General features: G+C 39.0%; 1 protein-coding gene across 1 annotated transcript in view; it reads left to right on the forward strand.

Moving 5' to 3' along the window:
- The first annotated feature begins 12,383 nt into the window (after positions 1-12,383).
- The window catches only part of pitpnc1a (phosphatidylinositol transfer protein cytoplasmic 1a), a 30,520-nt gene continuing 22,978 nt past the window's right edge, over positions 12,384-19,925 (forward strand). Inside the window, exon 1 of the mRNA XM_026325959.2 lies at positions 12,384-12,913. Within this exon, the coding sequence (XP_026181744.1) occupies positions 12,866-12,913 (48 nt within the window). The 5' untranslated portion in view covers positions 12,384-12,865. The remainder of the gene's footprint in view (positions 12,914-19,925) is intronic.

A 19,925-nucleotide genomic window follows, 5' to 3' on the forward strand; every position in this document is an offset into this window, starting at 1 on the left:
CATATTCAGCTGGACAGGAACAAGCGGTTGTGAAGCCGAAAAGTAAAAATACGCAACAAACCTATGGGGATTTCTGTTTTATTTTAGATTTGTAAATGCTCTAATTAGGTCTATGTCCATAAATGTCTCTTTATCCCCAAAATGTATCCCTAGAAAGGTCAAAAAACGCTGTTTGATGTTGGTATGACTAGGCCACAGTAGAAAGCAATATTCTACTTACTTATAACGTGTGTTTTTTGTCACAGGTGTTTCCACATAGGCTCATCAGTTTTCTGCACATATGTAACAATACACATTGGTAATTGGTAACTGTTTGCATTACTGTGGAAATTCTTTTATTACATAAAATAAAGCAGGATTTCGGTCTTTGCTCCGTATTGTCTTTTTAAATGTTTACCTGTTGATAAGAGTCGGTGCACATTTATTCAGTAAATGAAGAGTGACATTTCAAGTCTTTTCTTCACCAAACATTCAACAGTCGTCGTGTCATTGCTCACACACCCACAGTCACTTCAGTCCAGGAATTGCTCAACCAGACAATGTGGCTGAATTGAGAGACAAACCTATTGGAAATGCTCCAAAGACCTCACACACTGAAGGTCAGAGCTTTTCATGAGTGGATGTAATAGATTCACAAAGCTCCTTAAACCATTTACCTTGGAGCACTGAGCACAGCATGGGCACAGCATATACTAAGATAAAGACCTATTTATTCTCTGCCACCTACATAAGTTTTGATCCTTGGAATTCCCTCAGTGTTGTTTTGTATTGTTTGCTCAGACACAATACCTATTTCCATAAATGCAAGAAATAATGAGTTTATTAATATTCCAATTAAAATAACACACACAAATGTTGGGCTTATAGGTCACCCATGCAGCTGTTGGATTTGCAACTGTTTTGCTTGTAAAAGGATAGAGGAAAGGTTGGTTATATTGATTTCATAGGTTTTGTGGAGAAAACATAACCACACAGATAGATTGTAATATTTTATTATTAGCTAAGACTATTGTGTGTTTCTAAACCTTACATTACCACCTGTAAATTTCTTGGAATGCAATGTACATGTTGTTACTCTGCCTTGGTCTCTTATTTACCCCCGACTTGTCTATAACACTAATTATAAATGTGCAGGACAAGAAGAAAAGAAGATGTCACTGTGAATGAAAATCTCATTAGAAATACATCTGGACAAGTAACCCCAATGAGGTGGAGTCTGAGAAAAGCCGTTGCTTTGGCTCACCTTTGTGTCACTTTGTTGATGAGGGAAGCTGACGTTTTCAGGAGTCATCTGGTCCTTTGAGTCACTGCTATGAATGTAAAGCTGTCAGTCCCTTTCCTGACCTCTGACTGAGTGCTGTCAAAGCTGTTACTATTCTATGCACACAGCAGTACAGTACAAGCATTTTCCATTCAGCTCTGTCCCTTGGAGAAGGCGTGAGCTGGCAAAAAGGTTTAAAATCACAGGGATATATTTCTTTCAGTGGATCGACACAAAACGGAACATCAAACTAAAACTGAATTGATGGGTATGGTGTGGGGCCACAGTGAACACAGCAACAGAGATGCAGGGAAATACATAAATCTGAAAATAAAAAGTACAGATGGACACAAGCTGGCTATGGAAAGTGACTGGCAGAAGGGAAATAAGGAACTTGCAGAACCTAAAGTTAGGCTGAAAAACACTTTTAGACAAAGTGCAACGATTTAATAAATTGCAACACAAGCTAAAATTTCCATTATCCACACTCATGGTACCTGAGAGTAGCTAAGCAGATGTTAGTTGATATGCTTTATTTCTACCAACTGCACCAGTGCCCAAGTGCCTGTAAAGACCACAAGTATTTCTCAATGGGACACATCTGATTACTGACAACATCCTGGACCAGGCATATATACAGTACAGTATACACACTCAAGCTACAGTGTCACACTTACATTTCATTAACAGTAAAAAGGAGGATGCAATTAATAAAACATTATTAAAATGAGCACATAATAGAAACATAAAATGATATTTGAATAATAATAGTATATACAAATAATTTCAGTTAGATATGATTAAATTTGCAATTGTTAAGAAAAGAACACATTCTTAAATGATTGATTCAAGGATATTTAGCATTTATGTTGACATGGAGTAGGTGTTGCAGATGTGGGACTACTAATTGTCTACAAATTACTGTAGCAGCATGAGCATAAATATACACTTACATTAAGTGCTCAAGGCCACCACTGTGGGTACTGAACAAGACCCTGATTTAACCCTTGTGTACCTTCTTTTATATGTTCACTGTCTCTTCTCCCTCATTGTAAGAAATCAATGTGTTTTTCTGACCATGACCTGAAGCCCTAACCCTGACCTCTGAACCCTAACTGATATTAATGACAGAATTCAAACATTGTCCTGTTCTTACATCTTTTCTGGTAAAAAAAAAAGAAAAAGAAAGGATTTAGTCCAGAGAGAAAGAGAGAGAGCTGTGTTTGCCAAGATAGCTTATCTGTTCTGAGCTGAACAATACGCTCTTCACCTCAGGGAGACAGGGACACCGACACTCAAGTTAGCCTGAAGTGCTGCTTTCACCTCAACTCTCTTATTCCACTCTACTTAAGTATGAATCTATCTCGCTTTCTTTCAGTAATACCTGCTTTTCTTTCTCTCTGTTGCTCTGCCACTCTCTGTCCTTCCTCGTCATCTTTCTCTCATTCCCACAGAATGCTCCCTTGATTTCCCATCCTCACTTCTCTCTCTTAAACCAGAAGAGAGAGAGTTGTTAAGTGGAGAGATCTTTGCCTTTCCTTCAACTTTATGTCCATGTGTCGTTCTCACCTGACATCAGGCTTCTCTTCCCTTTGCTCTTCATTTATCTCCCTATGTCTTTGTTTTTCCAAACCTAAGTCTGCTAAAATGTTTTCCTCTCTGTTCCTTTTCCCTTCTTTGACGCTTTCCAGTGCAGGCAGTGACAGTGAGCCATTGGTTCATCTCCACCTTCTTTTTATCTGCTTTTTCTCTCCCTCTGCCCCCTTCCCATCCTCCCTCTCTCTATCTTTCTGCTCCAGTGCTCTCTCAAGCAGCCACTCTGCTGCCTAATGACTTGGATCAGTAGTGACTGTAGAAAGGAGATAGACCTGTAATAAGGCAATCCAACCAGCGCAAGACTGCAACGTGCTACTACTTCTTCGTCTATACATATTAAACACTGTACTCTGGCCTAGAAGCAGAGTGGAGGAAGAGGAGCTGACGGACCATGGATGTGGAGCTGAGACGCCCTCTGAGTTCAGAGCATTTGACGTTTGCTGCTTTGATATTGGGGAGAAAAGAGGAATTCGACAATTGTAAAAGGGGCAAGATAAGACAACAAAGAAGAGTTTCTACATCTGAAACTAAATATTTGAGTATGGATGGAGCAGGTTTATGCACCGTTTGTCCATGTTTTTATTCCATCTGAATCTGAAAGCAGCACATTTATTGAATTAATTCCTCCTGTTTGATTTAAGGTGGATTAAGCAACGAAACAGCTTCAGTGTCTGATGATAAATAAGTCCTTTAATGACAGAAAGTGGATCTAAAGATCTAGGCTGAGCTGTGGCCAGATTGTGCAGGTTGGTGTGTATTCAGTGACACTGACAACACTCATGCTGAACCATGTTATATTGTACATTTCTACTCACTGTATTCAGAGAAAAAAACTGAACAAATAGCAAATAATGAAAGTCATGATTATAAATAACCTTAAAGTTCAGAGGGTTTGAGGAAAATATGTACTTGCTACAACACCTAAACACAAGCAATTGAAACACATGCATACACAAACAAGCAAACAAACGCTCTGGTCTTGCTGCCATGGGCAACACTAATAGTCAAAGCTTCCACTGTTCTTTGTGAATAATTAATCCAAGTCTATTTTCACAATCAATACGGAGGAGAGGTGGAAGAAAAGGTCAGGCAATAATTGCCCAAAACACACACACAACACACACACGGACAGGAAACAATTGTTAAGAATGATGAATATGGAGGCGTTGTTCAGTGAGGCCCTTGTGGAAAAATAGATTTGAGCGCTACCATTATGTTTTTTTTTTATTATTATGTAAGAGAAGAGCAGAGACAGGAAGGGAAGAAATGAATGGTCTTCACCCCAACAAACCAGTCTGGCGTAAACCTGGACATGATCATTTTGAAATTTTGTAAAAGTGTATGTTAAGAACTTTTGGAAAACAGCAAAAGCATGACAGTTACTTCTTTGTTCCTTTTGTCTAGGTTTCTTGTTTCACAGTGTAAATCTTTTTGATACAGTATTCACAGTATTGGTTGTACTATTTCTGTTATCTAAGCTATTGTTTTCCACAAAAGCAAACAAGCATATAACATTCATGTAACCAATTTGGGTTAGATTAAAAAAGAGAAAAGAAGTGCAGTGTCATGCAGCTCATAGGCTAATTCTACCTTTGCATGATGCTGGCAGAATGACCTTTTTTCTCACTTGCTTGGTAAAAGCTCTCCTCTCCATCACGCAGGCCTGTGACTCACCCATGGGCAACGTGGGAGGAAATCATGTAAGTACAGCCAAACTTTTCTCAATCTTAATTTTAATTTTTCTCATTATACAGTATATGCTTCCTCCTTGGTATGAGCTTTGTAGTCACCATGGTGACAGCAAGACAGAGAGAGAAGGGAAGACAAAATGATGGAAAAGAAAGAAAGTAAGGAGAGACCACTGAACAGAAAGAGAGAGACTTCCTCATACACACACATATTCACCTCAGGTCTTTTACAAAACTAAACTCTCTCTTCAAAGTCAAACACAACACAAGCAGTGTCTCAGTGCCTTCAGATGATCAGAGCTGTGTTTTACTTGAGCTGACACTGCCAGTCTCTTAATGCTCTGTACTGATTCAGCTTGACATGCTCCCCTCACGTCCATCATTCGTCTCACAGCCACTTCTACTACAGCTAAGGGACGTTTCCTTTATAACATGCATGGTTGTTTCAGAGTTGACAATAGGCCTCAGATGCATGAAAACCAATAAAGAAAATGTGAATGGGATTAATTCTGTCTCACTATTCCATCATGCTGGTTTAGACTGCTGGCTTGTCCACCCACCTTTGATCAATCCTTTTTTGCACCAGTTTTATTTTTACTTTGCCTTCATTTGCATAAAGTTTGTGCGTCATAACTATGACTGCTGTATGTGCCCAGCTCTTTGTTTTGCATGCATTTAATCCATTTGCCTGCCTACCTCTACAAGGTATGTTTTTTTAGGTTGTCATTATGCTGTCTCTCAACTGCTATACTCACTCAGTTTTGTACTATCTCAAATCTATCCTTGAAGGCCCAAATAGGTAAAAATAACTGAAATTTCACAACATCAGAGCTTTTTCATTATCTGGATTAGCTTTATCAAATATAGTTAAAAATGTCTGAAAATCAATACACTTGGTTAAATTTATTTAGGAACCACTATTGCATGACGATATTCTGCATCAGATGTTTACTTCTGCCAACAGACCACAGATGTCCACATCACACTTGAAGACATTGTTGCGAACCACTCTAACCTATTGTTTCTACAAAGGTCACCTAAAACAGCCAGAGACTGACATCCAGGATAAACAAATACCAACACGCACATCTACTGAACATTGCAGTGTCATCAATCATCCATTTTTATCACTGTCTACAAAATCAAATTTAAAGTTCATGTTGTGTTTTACACTGAGAGGTCACGTTGACCTTCTGTAACAAATTATACTTATGCTTTATTGTTGGTGGGAAATTTTAGTCAGTTGAAAGGGGATGCATAGAGACATGAAAAAATGATCTCTGCACCATTATTTACCCCATTATTTCCACTGGATGCAATTAGACAAGTGATGAGCCTGTCCATAATGAAACAGACACATGTCATGGGTAGTCACATTTGGTTGTGTCTGAGCAATTGTGTATGTCTGTGTGCGCACATTTGTGCATGTCATATTTAATAACTACCACCCATATCTGTTTCTAGTCGTTATATGTCTGTGTGTATATAGTTTGTTTTTTAAAAAAGTGGAGCACAGACAGAATGTCTGATCTCTACCCAATCAGTGTTTTTTCTCTGGGGGAGCAAGGTGTCTACATTATTAATGCGTTGTATTTGGGGTTGATGCAGGTGAGTAAGCCAGGCCATCAAAGACAAGCATTAACAATACGTGAGATGGTTGTGATGCACTCAACCACCACCATCGCTGCATGCCTGCAACCTCAACTCCATACAGGCAAATGTAATTTCAGAGGCAATTTGGAAAGCAGAGGAAAGATCAATGGTGCATATCACTTTACTTATTTGAAAATCTTTGAAGAATTATTGTTATTCTCTCAGGGTTTCTTTGTAAATCAATTACAAAGTGCAAATTATCCAAAAATAAGGAACTTAAGATTCAGGTAAGCTGCAAAGCGATTGAGGTGCATTTCATTTACACTGTCGAACATACATACATACAAATAACTAGAGAAAACATACAAAGAAATGGTTATTACTTTGAAAATCACTGTCAGAGAATTGATACCATTAATTAGTACCACCAAGTGTTCTTGTCACCCTGGGTTTAAACTTTAAGTGTACCTGACTTGTGTTAACAAGAAGCAGCTGTCTGCTCCTCAGCTCAAGCAGCTAGAAACAAGCTCTTAACATCACTAATATTGGAAGAAGATACTCATCAGGTCATGGTGTGTCTTTGTTCCCACTCCACAGGTAAGGAGGAGGACGAAAGCTGAGGGGAGTGTGTGTATGTGTGTGTGTGTGTGTGTGTGTGTGTGTGTGTGTGTGTGTGTGTGTGTGTGTGCGTGCGTGCGTGCGTGTGTGCGTGCGTGCGTGCGTACTAGTGCATGTGTGTCTTAACTTTCATCACAGTCTAGACAGCACCTTGGAGCCCCTCAGATGAACTCATTAGCCTCCATCTGAAGGACCATTAACTCACCTTTCCCATCTCTTTTTCTTTCACACCCTTACTTGTTTAAATTCTTCCAACTCCTCCCTTTTCATCCTCTTTCAATCCCCCAGTTTTTCCTGTTTCATATTTTCAGCAGCTTTCTGCAGTTCTGCTATTATTCTTTAACCCCACAATCATTTAAAAAGCTACCACAACACAGACATATTTTCATGCAACATTCAGGTGAGTTTTAACTTCAGTCTGAACTTTCTGTGACAAGTCCATCATTATTCATTCAACAGATTGTGACATACTTTGTGAAAAGATTCCTTCATTGACAAAACAATTTTAGTGCTTCAAGTTAAGTTTTTTCATGATAGAACATTGTGGTGAATTCTTCCCGTTTCTATTCTGCTTTTCTGTTATACAGTAATACAAGAAAGAAAACATGAATGGAAATCCAACAGTGGAGAAGAGCAGGAAGATAGAGAAAGATACACAAAGTGACACATACAGTACAGAGACAGATTAACTTCATGACCATGTACCAAAAAACACAGAGAAACTTTAAACTGACATCTCATTTTGTGCAGTGTTTGGCTGATGTATAGCAGCCAGTGTCTCCATAGTGATATGGAGGCAGCAGTTTTACTGCGAGCAGAGGATGATGGATAAAATGTGCTGCAGCCACTGTGACACTGCAAAAACATTACATCTGTAAAAACTGGCAATTCTAGTAGACATTGTCAAAGCAGATATAGTATGTGCACATGCACACAAGAACACACACGTGTGCAGGAAAGAAACACATATGCACATATGTACACATCTCCTCTCCTGCAGTTGTGATATTGGGTGGTTGTCATTTAATCTTCGAGAAGAAATGCAAGCTGAGCCCTGAGATGAAAAAAGATGCCACATCTCTCACAGCAATATCTTTCCACTGGCAATAAGTTCAGATTTCATTATACATTATGCAAGAGACAATCTTGTGCTCCAAATGAAATGTGCATGACACCTAGATGGCTGTCTGACCCACTAGATTGGGAAATGGGAAGTCTGAAATTACCTGGATAAAAAGACACATTGTGTGAAACTCGTTTATAGTATTGGAAGATTTTTTTCTTCGTGGTACAACTGGTGTTAAAGTACCACCACTCCCCACATGTTTGAGTTTTAAACCAGCATAGATAGAGAAGGAAGAGAAGTGAATTAGATCCCAGTGTATCCATGGAAACAGTCCTGACATCCAAGCGTCAATCACCACTCTAAAAGGTTGCATCTGCATGATTGATAAGGATCACTGCAGATGTGGCAACAGAAGACGTCCGTTTGTGAGCAGTGCTAGTAAAAATGTCCTCATCTTCAGTTTAGAAATGATCCAGATCTGAAAGTGATGAAGGGGAATGCCTCGGCATGCCGCATTCTTATGGGTCTTGTTGCTTTTTCTGTAGTCCATGGTTCTTCTTTCTGATTACATTTTGCTGCTTCTTAGCTCAGTAACCTTCCTATATTTGTGGTAAATCAATACAGCCACCATTGAGAAAACTTTGTGGAGTTGATTTCACAACCATCTCAACTGGGGAAAAACCAGTGTTGTAGTAGGTTCTGAAGGGAGAGGTACCATAAACTAAATTAAAATAAGTGAAGATACATATGACTGTGGACCTTACAGATTATAATCATGTTACAATATTAATTAATATTAAACACCACTAGAAGATTGTGTTGGTCAGTGGTAGGGAAAACATTTAGGCTATAGCCTGAAAGTTACAACATTTCAGTATAAAAATACTCTATTATTAGCACAAATTAATTCAATTATCAAAAGTATTTTAGTGCTTTTAGTGTGACTCTGTTCAATTATGTACAGTATATTGATGAATTCCTATTACTGGTAAATAAGTCTGTGACAAAAATAACAGCTAAAGCAGCGTGTTGTGAAGCACATGTATAACATTGGCCAAATTGAAAAAACAGAAGTATAGTAACATTACTTTTTGATCTACACAGCAGCAAAATAAATGCAAATTAAACACATTATGTATTTAAGGGTGTCCAGGGAGTGTGGGGGTTTGTAGGGATACACAGGTCATTGTACTTTTGATCAGACATGCCTTAGTGTCTACAGTAATTAGATTGGATGTACTTTCAAATAGCAATCAAGGCCTAAGTCCCTTTTGAAAACATAGGGAGCAAGGAACAGATGCTACTGCATAAAGTGCTGTTTTGACATTCCTGGCATAGCAACAGAGATAGCAATTTATCTGCAGACAAACTTTGTCACTTCATCTCATAAAATCCATCAAAGGTGTTTTGTCTTCAAACTGCTGTCAGTGTCATCAATGTTGCCACTCAGCTGTCAATTGCCACCTCACTGGTGTGTATTTGAAAGCATGTCTTAGATAGAGTGTGTGGAATATGCATACTGAGGTTTAATTTATATCAGTCATCATGAGATATGTGTGCATATGCGTATCCATGCCTCTATGTTAGTGGCTATTTGTGGATTAGAAAAAGAGATCTTTATCTTCATCTTTAAAAAATCTTTTACTCAAAGCCTCCGTTCAGATGCAGAACAGTCCTGCACATCCGCAGAGCATTTAGAATGCACTGGCCTGCTATAGCCCACATTATTCTCAGCATTTAGAGGACAGCAATATAAACAAACAACCCCACAACTCTCATCACATTTTCATTTAAATATCGGTAAGTCCTAACTAGTGCATCAAAGTACGTGGCATCATTTTATCCAAATGTTCTGACTTTGGCAGAACAAAGTTTGTTCTAATAGAAGCCCAGCACTCAGAAGCACACAAGAAAAATGTTTTAGAACCCTTAAGTGTGTGATACAAACCTTTTCACAGTGGGTCAGGAATGTTCAGTGTTCTTTTCATGTGTTCTCAGCATAGGAAAAATGAAACAAAAAGCAGAATAATCCACAGGCAAAATTTGCTGCCCAAAGACCTTGGTGTGCACATGAAATAGCCCAATTTTCAATAACAGCATCTCCAGTTTCGACTTTACAGGGATTAAAACAAGTAAAGGCCAATGGAAAGTGACAAGAATTTCACTGCCATGAATGAGACGCTCACCTCCATTTCCCCAGACCCTTTCCCAGTTAGTTCACCTGGGGGCAATGCAATCATTAAGCTGGCATGTAATAGCCATCTAGCACCAGAGTTTTTGTACTCAGACTGATGGCGCCAATAAAGCCCTTATTAATTTTGGTTCTAGCACAAACCCGGTCATTAAACAAGCTGAGAAACAAGCTCCTTTCTCCACAGTAACAGTGGACTGACTGGGCTGCAAGGTTAGGAAAGTGACAGTAGAGGCCTGCTAATGATGTTGAACGGCGAGAGGCGAGGAAGCCAGGTCTCTTAGCAACCGTTTCTCCTCTCTGCTGACACTGTGATACAGGCTGGAATAAACAGAGTTTGTTGTGTGTGTGTGAATAGATATGTGTGTCTGCCTAACTGAAGCAGGTGCCATCAGTTTTGACATTACAGCTTAGCATAATGTCACATTATTTTGTTTTTAAATCCAATTAGAGGTGGCTTCTGTAGTCATCTTGTGGCAACTCAGATCAAAAAGTCACTTGTTTGCAACATGATTATATGGTTACTTCTATGTGTGTGTGTGTGTGTGTGTGTATTTGCCTTTACTGTGGGCAAACAGTGATTTCAGCTGGAGAAAAATCTGGCACTGTCACTGTTTGTTGCTTGTATAAAGCTGTGATGTGTGAGTGACTGTGTATACCCGTGCACTGTAACAACAGGTATTGTGTCTGTAGTACAGCAAGAACATGTGCTTTTATCAAGTTCTTTTCAGACACTACGTCTGAAAAAATCTATTTTTTAAAAAGGAGTAAAGGAAGCACAATAACTTAAAACATGCACAGTTCAAAAACATACTAAGAACTACACATTATTCTAAAAAACAGAAAATGTGTTTATCTCATGTTACTTACAACACAGTGCTGAGCAGTTTTAGCACAAGCTATTTAAACGTTACGTTTAACTACGTTAAAAATTTCGTTACTTTCACCTTTGCTTTTCTCCCCATTTCACCAAGGAAAAGTTGATTCGCTTGTATGTGTGTGAGGCGTGAGAGTTATCAGTTTAAATAATAAAGGCCATCTCATTTGTGTCTATGTGCATGCTTGATGTTCATGTATCTGAAATGTATTTCAGATTCACATACAACACACAACACATGCAAGTGGATTGCACCCTCTTGAGTTTAGGCATGAGAACTTCTGTTTCCAGCCTTTAAAACACAGAAGGAGAGGTTTATTTCATTATTTTTCATTAATATCATTTAAAATGTTTCAAAAATGTATAGTGTAGTAAATCTGCCTCAAGCTCCCAGTCAGCAGCTGTATTTTAATGTAATGTAATTCACCTTAACATGAATACACCAGCCAAAAAAAAGAAAAAAACACATGCTGTGCACTCTTCCTACAGCACTCAGTACATATTAAGTGATTCAAGTTGATATTTACCAAATTATTAAAATGAATAACATAATTAAGTAGGCTACTTGTTCGCCCAAAACGCTGCTCAAAGAAATGAAGATCTCTGGTGACATCTGCTGTGTGAAAACAGTACTGCATGTAATATATTTTTCAGACCTTTTCAGACACTGAAATACATTAGTCAGTTGGCTCAGTAGATAAACATGTAGCTTATACTAACTTTAAGTAAAATGGACACAATAGGGTAACAGGCCTAACGTTGTACATAACATTAATATATTAAAGACACTCTTTTTAACATGAATACATTAGTGAAAAATATGTGAAAAATAAGTTGAACAATTTAACAACAAGTTTAACAATTCAGATTTACTGCTTTATTGGTGGTTCTACATCACTAAGTAGCTCACACTGATTAGATGATAATGTGTTAATGACCTAACAATTAGTGGAAGAGATCACAACCTGGCAACCGAAAACCTGCTCTAATGTATGAATGACACCTATATATATATATGTATATAATTACTAACAATTTAAAACACACTAGTTATCAACCAGTGCTATAAAAATAATAAACACGAGAGAGGAGAAAAATATATTTAGCTTCATTTCCAATTAAGCACAAACGCTTGCAGCAAACTTTTAATCCTAACAATTAGCACCTCAGCTCTACAGCTATGGTCAGAAGTATGGTGATGAGCATCTGTGGGGAAAACACATGTATATATGTATACACACACATGTATATATAAAATGTTTTTTTACATGTTTTCCCCACAGATGCTATATATTGTTGTTTGTTATTGTTGTTATGTTTTAAAGTTCTACATTTTTATTATTAGATATAATGTGAAATGTTGTGTTGCATCGTTTTTATAGCTGCACTGAGGGGACAGACCTCCTTTTTCCGGTTTCAGCGCGGCAATCTGCGCTCATTTGACGCAGCTGCATCGCACGGCTGCGCATCACTGCACGGCGCTGTCAGGGCAAGTCAGGGGAGCAGGAGATGCGGTGATAGATGCGAGGGAACTGCTTTTCAACTGCGATTCAGTGAAGTGTGTTTATGTGTGGAAAGGAAGGGAACGACGAAAGCGTCGATCCTTGTCTGGGACGCGAGCGGCTCCAATAAGCCGCTGGAAGCTGCGGTTGTTGTTGTTGGAGGCGACTTGTTTTGGAGTTTGGTGTGATTTCCCTGCACTTTCTACACTGCAGAGGCTGAATTAATGGTGATTTTACACCACCTTCCCTTGGTGGACCCAGTTTTACTTCGGACGTGTGTGTAGAGTCTCACGTAGGCATAGCCAGAGCGTCGCAGGAGGTGTTGCTGATGCAGAAGTGATTTGGTGAAATTGTGGATCTCATCTCAAAACAAATGGCTTCAATTAAATAACTGAGTCGCAGGATCGCTCTCAAGACTGAAGTCCGACACCCTTCACCTGCCTCAGTGCTGCCGTCACCTGCGTGCAGGGACTATGTTGATGAAGGAGTACCGCATCTGCATGCCTCTCACAGTGGAGGAGGTATGTGAAGTTTTATTGTTTTCCCTGATGTTTCCAATCTGCTCTGTCTGCTCATCCATCACAGATCCGCCACTAACGCAACACATAGTAGCTGCTCAGCACATGTTGTTGATGTACTGTAGTTTTCACTATGTAACCGATTATTGTAAACTTGTCTCTGATGAGCTTATCGTTTTACACCAAAGGACAGATTGACCTCCTGCAACCGAGCTGAGGTCAGCCATCTACCGCGAGGTGGAGCTGCTGTGGGCTTCTATCATCCCGGTGTTTTGTCTTCGATAGAAGTCATGCTGTCTAAGAGGGAGTCGTGTGATTATTAGACTGTAGCAAATGAAGGACCAGTCGTGCACCCATTTTCTTTTGTGTGTTTGCAATGTGAGTGTAGGCTTCGTGTGTAGTTAAGAGTAACCTGTACATACATTGCATTCCTCCTCAGTTCACAGCCCCTTTCCTCTATGTTCTCTATATTTTTATCATTCCCTGTTCACATATTATTCTATTATATTAAGAACACAAGGACTGTTACCTCATGTCCTCCTTATTGCTGGAACGGGTGATGCAACAAAAGTGTTTATTTTACATAAGTTTGTCTCAAAACTACATGATCTAAAATGTAGATTTAATGCACATTTCTTAACATGTTTCTTTTGTAGAGATTCACACGCATTTGTGTTTGAATATGGGTAGAAAGAAAGGAAAGGATAAAGGAGAGAGGCATCTGCTGCCTGAAGTTCTCCTCAGGTCACACTGACAGAAATAGCTTCATGATCAAGTAATGCTGCTCTCTTTTGACATTTTGGGAAGCAATGAGATATATAATATATTATAATATAATATTTCTTCTCCCTCCTCTATTGGTGTTGCTTTCTTTATGGAGGGCATTCATCTCGTGACTGGACACCCATGTTTTGTGTTTATACAGTTTTCATATGATGGTGGCATTACCATTAGTCCTGCTGTAAAGGCTGATAGTCATCAGATGGTTCATTTCAGTTCTACTGGAACAGCAGGTGTTTCAGTGTTTTTATGAGTTAAGCTATATCATAAAGGTTTTACACACCATTTAATTCAGTTTATGATCTGACTTTAGATGCCACTTGTGGGTAGTCAATGTGTCCAGTGTGTTGTTCTCCGGATGGGTCAGTATGAACTTCAGTATGTTGAACCAAAGAGCTGATGTGAACAACTTCCCCTGAAGTGTATTGATCCTTAGCTTGTTCAGTCATCCTGCTTTCAACCCTGAAGTAGTTTCATGTTTGTAATTACCAGGCTGCTGCTTCTCGTTTTGTGCTAAGGGTGATTGCTTTACTTCGCTCCAGTAGTGATGGAACATCCTGTTGTCGTCTGTGTCCAGCTAAAGGCTCACAGGATTAAAGCAAGATCTCTTGGACTATTACTTTTCAGTTTGAACATAATTCATCTCACTGATGTTGTAACATAACATCCACTTCCATTGCTATGCTGATGGCATTTATAAAAGTAAAACCTACCTGTATAACCAGGTGTGTGTCCATGTGTGTCAGACAGATTTAGTGTTTAAATAGATATTAACTTGTATCACAGCAGAAAATGACAATACTATAACTTCAGATAGTTTCTGGCTGCAGATAGAAAATATTTGTCTTATTCCAACATAAAGTCAAAAAAAAAAAAAATGCTTATTCCTAATTCTGCGCAGCAGCAACCTTTATTGTAGCCACGCTCAACAGGAAGTGAGGTATTTAGGATTTTGTGTGTTTTGACATACAAAGGAATTTAACAAACTTGCAGAGGTCCAATTGCGAGCATTTTTTGATATGTTGAAATATCGCTACGATGAATTTACACATCTCGCTATACGAAATGTGTCATAAATTTAAAATGCATTCTTTGACAAAGACCAAACTTCAGTGGTTACTGAGAAAGACTATGATGATATACACACGTGCCACATGGCAGACTGACATAGATCCACCATGTGGCAAGCTAGCAATTAGTGCTTCCTGTGTGTAAAGGTTGTGAAATTTGGCACACTCATTAGTTCTGTACATTTGATGGACATCCCATGTTCAGAGTGCAATACTAGATTGCCACATGTCAGGGCAGACCACCAGAAGTGCTTGGGCCCGTCATTACCACTTGCGGCTGTATTTTTCTTTGGATTTGCTATAAGTAATGGTTCATGTAGTGCTTTGCTTTTCTGTCATGTATTCATATATAATGCTAAAGATAAGAATCATGAATCAGAATTGCCTCAAATGGCCTTGCAGCATGAGAACATCAGGCTCATCTTCAGATAATATGTTAGTGGAGTGGACAGTTTTTTTTGCACAAAGACATGACATGACCGCTAAATAACTGTATTATCAGCAATCATCTGCAAGCTTCTTCAGGAGCCTCTCATCTTTGAATGGCAATGTAGTTCAGGCACTACTGAGGAGACAGACTGGAAATACTGTCGTGATGATTTTTTTTTTCCTGGAGTCAGTGCAGTTCAGTTTACTATTATGTAAATTATTGAACTAAAATATAACTTTGGTAAATGTTTTTTGCTATCACAGAACAAATTCAGTATGCAGTAATATGTGCGTGCCCAGATGACTGTTAATATTGTGTTTCTGTGATCTTGGGATAGTTTATGTACTGTAATTTTAGATTGTCATATTCATATTGGTTATTAACAATACTTGTTATTTAGGCATGGGACACAGTTTAATGAGAAAATAAAATTTCAACAGTGACTTTTGCATAGTCTAATTTAGATTCTGTTATTGATGTTGAGCTTCTTCAGAAACTGGTCCCAAGGCCATTATTGTGTTATTTTATAACAGCACATACAAACAGCAAGTGTGTAACTTTGTCTAACATGATGTCTGTGAAGATACAGAGCAGGTGTGCACTCAGTTTTACATTATCTATCACAAATAAATGGAAGGCTCCAATTTTTTTGTTATGCTGTTAGTACACAGTACCCAAAATAAGTGTTTTCACATCTGTGCATATTGAGAAACCTGTCAGAATCGGAAAACACTTCACTATTTAAATAGGATGAGAGAGGCCTGAGGTTGTTGCCGTCACAGTTTAAATACTGGTTAAGCACAAACCCTTTGTGATTATGTCAGTGATCTCATAGCCATAGGAAGAAAACAAAAGTCTGCCAGAACGCAGTCCATCAAAACATGTCACTTCACAGAAGACACTACCGCAGCTTGATATAGCTGTGTTGGATGTTTTTTGTTGTCAGAAAATACTCTTTTCAGGTATAGACTGACAATTTCAGTATTTGAACAGGATTACAGGTGGCTCAATCCAAAAATATTTTATATACTTCAAGTCACAACAAGTAGAGGTTGAAGCTTAAGGGTTTAATGCTCTGTGGAGGGGATGTTCTACTGCAACATGAGAAACTATCCTGTTTTGATTGAGGTGACATCAGCCAATCAGTGTAATGTCAGTATTTGGTGTGTTTCCATATGTTTGTTTGTCTCCCTGCATAATGTGATGCCCCACAGCATGTCTAGGCCCAGACCCAAGATCTTGTTTACATCCCCGGAGTGGAGGCGCTGTGCATTGACTACCAAGAAGCCTGTTCCTTCGTCATTCCCTCAAGGAAATTGTAGCTCAGCCAGACAGTGACCTGTCTCACACACACCAGATGGAGAGATGCTCGGTCAGATGATTTGCCAGACATTATAGGATGAGCCAGGGAAAGAGAGCGAGAGATGTATGTTGAAAAGCTTTGGGTAAATATCTAATTCAGCATGAGTTTGTTTTGACTACTGTATTTCATCTTTTAAGCATTTGCATCTAAAGAGTAGATTTTACCGTTTGGTTTCTCTGCCAACCAGTTTCCCCATCGGTGTTAATTACGATATTATTGTCTATCTTTAGTACCCGCTGAAAAGATCTCAGATACAGAAAATTCACTGTGAAATTCATTTTCAGAGTAGAGCTGTCACTGCCTCATCAATTACCACGCAGTTTCTTCTGAAATTAATTAACCATCCACTAGTTAAAGAACAAAATGAATTTCCTGCACCTAAGCAGGATTTGAATTATGCTTACTGCTTGCTTGATCAGTCCCTGAATAATGTGCTTTGAAGTCTGGGTTGGGGGGGACAGCATCAGAGAAATGTCTGTTTGTCATCATCATTTAATAAATGCAGTTGTCTAACTCATTGGAATGGATTTTCAGTCAGTGCATGCAGTAAAGCTGCTCAGATTGGTCTTGGAGCTTTTTTTAAAACCTTGTGGACTGAAGACAACTCCAGATGCAACGTTTTCATGATGGAGAAGTACATCTTTGAGAAAACTGGCACATTAACAGGCTTATCACCCCAATCCTGTCATAGATTATTCAACACCCTGACTCCACTTCTAAATCTGACTTTCTGAGTATTGATGCTGCACTGTACATTTTTGCTTCTTCTCTTTGGACTTTGTGGTGTGTTTTCCAACCACACACTGTATTAGTTGTTTTCTCTGTTGGATTGTGTTGAATACTCTATAGTCAGCATGTGCTTTTAACAACGGTCAGTTCTGTATGGGTTCCACCAACGGTTACTACTATTAGTCTGTCTTATACCTGCTGTCTGTCTGGTTATTTATGTGCATACCATTAACTGAATTGCTTCCATTTGCTCACACTCCAGCTGCCAGCCTGCTGGCTCATAGAACACACTGAATGTGTCCCTGCTGTGAGGGTAATAGAAACCATCAAGGTATTTTCAACGTTGCAGTCGCGTACTTTGTCTCAGATTATGGCTACTCTATTAAAGTTAATTTTCTGTGCATCACCAGCTAAGAACATCTTTTTATTTTCCTTCCTTCTTTCTTTCAAGTCTATATGTGTTTGTATATGCTGCTGTTTTTCTGTCCTGCAGTGACTGTGGTCAGCACTGCCAAATGCAGGCAATTAATGGAGTTTAGTTTGTCTCCAGACTCCTGATTATTAGTCATTTGAAAGGGTTATGCTTCTATGTTTTGTGATCCTCTGATGAGTTGGGGGACCAGGGAATTCAGATTTTGCGGCACAGGAGTAGTGAAGCGCTGGCACCACAGAGATCCTATATAACGATCTGAGAGCTGAGAACACACTGGCAGGTACTTGATGCCTGTATATGTTGTGTTTGTGTCTTTAGCCTGTCAGACACTTCTTGAAGATCTGTTTCTGTCTCTTCTTTAACCTGCAGATTCTTTATGACTCAGTTTCCAATGTTTTTCAGCAATAGAGAGAGTATTATAGATTTAATAGAGTAATCCTTTTTTTTTGTACCTGTGCCTGTAAATGCAATGTCGGTGTAATGGCCAGTCCTTTATCCATTGATTAGATGTTTCTTATTGTGGAGGAAAATTGACAATGGTTATCAGGTCATCACCGTAGTTCAAAAAGCATATGGGCTGCAGTTGCTATTATTTTCTCCATGAATTGTTTTGTCTAGTTTGGCTGTTTTGGTGTTGACGTGGAGAGGATATATACAGACACGCACTAGCTCCATGACATATGGTGTTGCCAGCTGATATTGTAACCTGTCGTCAAGAAACTACATAGGATGAAGTAATATACAGAAGGCTCCACAGATGGTATGCGGGTACCTGAATCATAGAAGCGCTTCTAGGAATCAAACGATAGTGTTGTTGTTTTTTAAAACATTACTTGGAGAAACAAATGACAGGCAGTTGACAGTAGACATGTCTGAAATACCTGCAGAGAAAGATGGGCAGGTACAGAAGCATGACAGACCACCAAGGGTATTCAAAGCCTGAGTTTCACAGGTAGATAAGGTCAGCAGAGGAAAGCTGTGTGTGAAACATACTGGAACAGACAAGCAGACAGAAGTGGTCTGCCTGCAGTGGCTATGTAGTAATATTAATGATCTGTGAACATGAAGGGCCAACAGTTTCTATATATAGTGGAGAGCTGAGGACTAAATTAAGAGGAGTTGTACAGGAGCAGTTTGTCACATGAATAGAGGTGACCAGTGGACAGGTGAGAATCCTGAGGGTGGAGAGAGAGGTCATGCCTGTGTCCCCATGGCATAAGCAAAGCTATTAAACATGTGACTTAGAGAGAAAGTAGCCTTTAATATTGACTGGAACTCTGGGCACATAGTGCATGTGTATTAATGTAAAGGCATGCTGTCAATAAAAGGCAGACACAGAGGGGAGTGAGCTGAGAGAAATAACAATCAAGCAGTAATTAATAGAGTGACAGCTCTGGCAAAGAGAATACAAAGACACAACTGGCTCAGAAACAACATACGGTGCACAGCGACTGTGAAAGTGTTTGGAAGCACAACTGAGCAGCCTCAAATACACAAACAGTGAAGTGATCGGTCTTGTCTAACTAGAAAGAGAGAGAAAAACATTTGATCTAAAGTCAATAAATAAATGTTAAATAAGCGACAGATGGAGATAAAGCAAGTAAAAAATGAAACAAAAAACTGATGTTGTGTGATTGTTGGTGAAAATGACCTAAGCTGCAGAGTAACTAGAAATATAGGAAGCCATGGTTTGTATTGTGAACAGTGTTTTAGAGCAGAGGTTCCTAACCCATGTTCCTCAAAGGTCACTGCCCTGCTTGTTTTTCAACTATCCCTGCACTACTCACTGCTGATTCACTGGATCAGGTGTTTGAAAACAAGCAGGACAGTGACAGTGATAATAGTAGTTCTGAAAAAAATGATCTGGCTATATGTTTGGAATTGCCACACATTGCAGCATTGAACTTCAAACAGAGGTTGTGTGGGGTTAGAGAAAGGAGTGACATATTTTTAAATAGTTCCCTGCATGCATCAAAACACCACAGACATAGCAACGCTTCCTAAGAACCTGGATACACTTTTAATTCCAGGAAATAGCTGCCACATAGATATTTATTTTGCAGCATGCTGTGGAATAGTGCACCAGAAGAATGCTGCTTTCCAAAACACAGGAAAGAGACATGTAAATGAGTCTTTTTTCCTAAATTACCAAAGAGATCTCAGAGATGCCTCCTTAGATTAGTTCATTCACAAATGCATGAAGGCAGATT

Source organism: Mastacembelus armatus, chromosome 8 (assembly GCF_900324485.2).
Source record: "Mastacembelus armatus chromosome 8, fMasArm1.2, whole genome shotgun sequence".
NCBI lineage: Eukaryota > Metazoa > Chordata > Actinopteri > Synbranchiformes > Mastacembelidae > Mastacembelus > Mastacembelus armatus.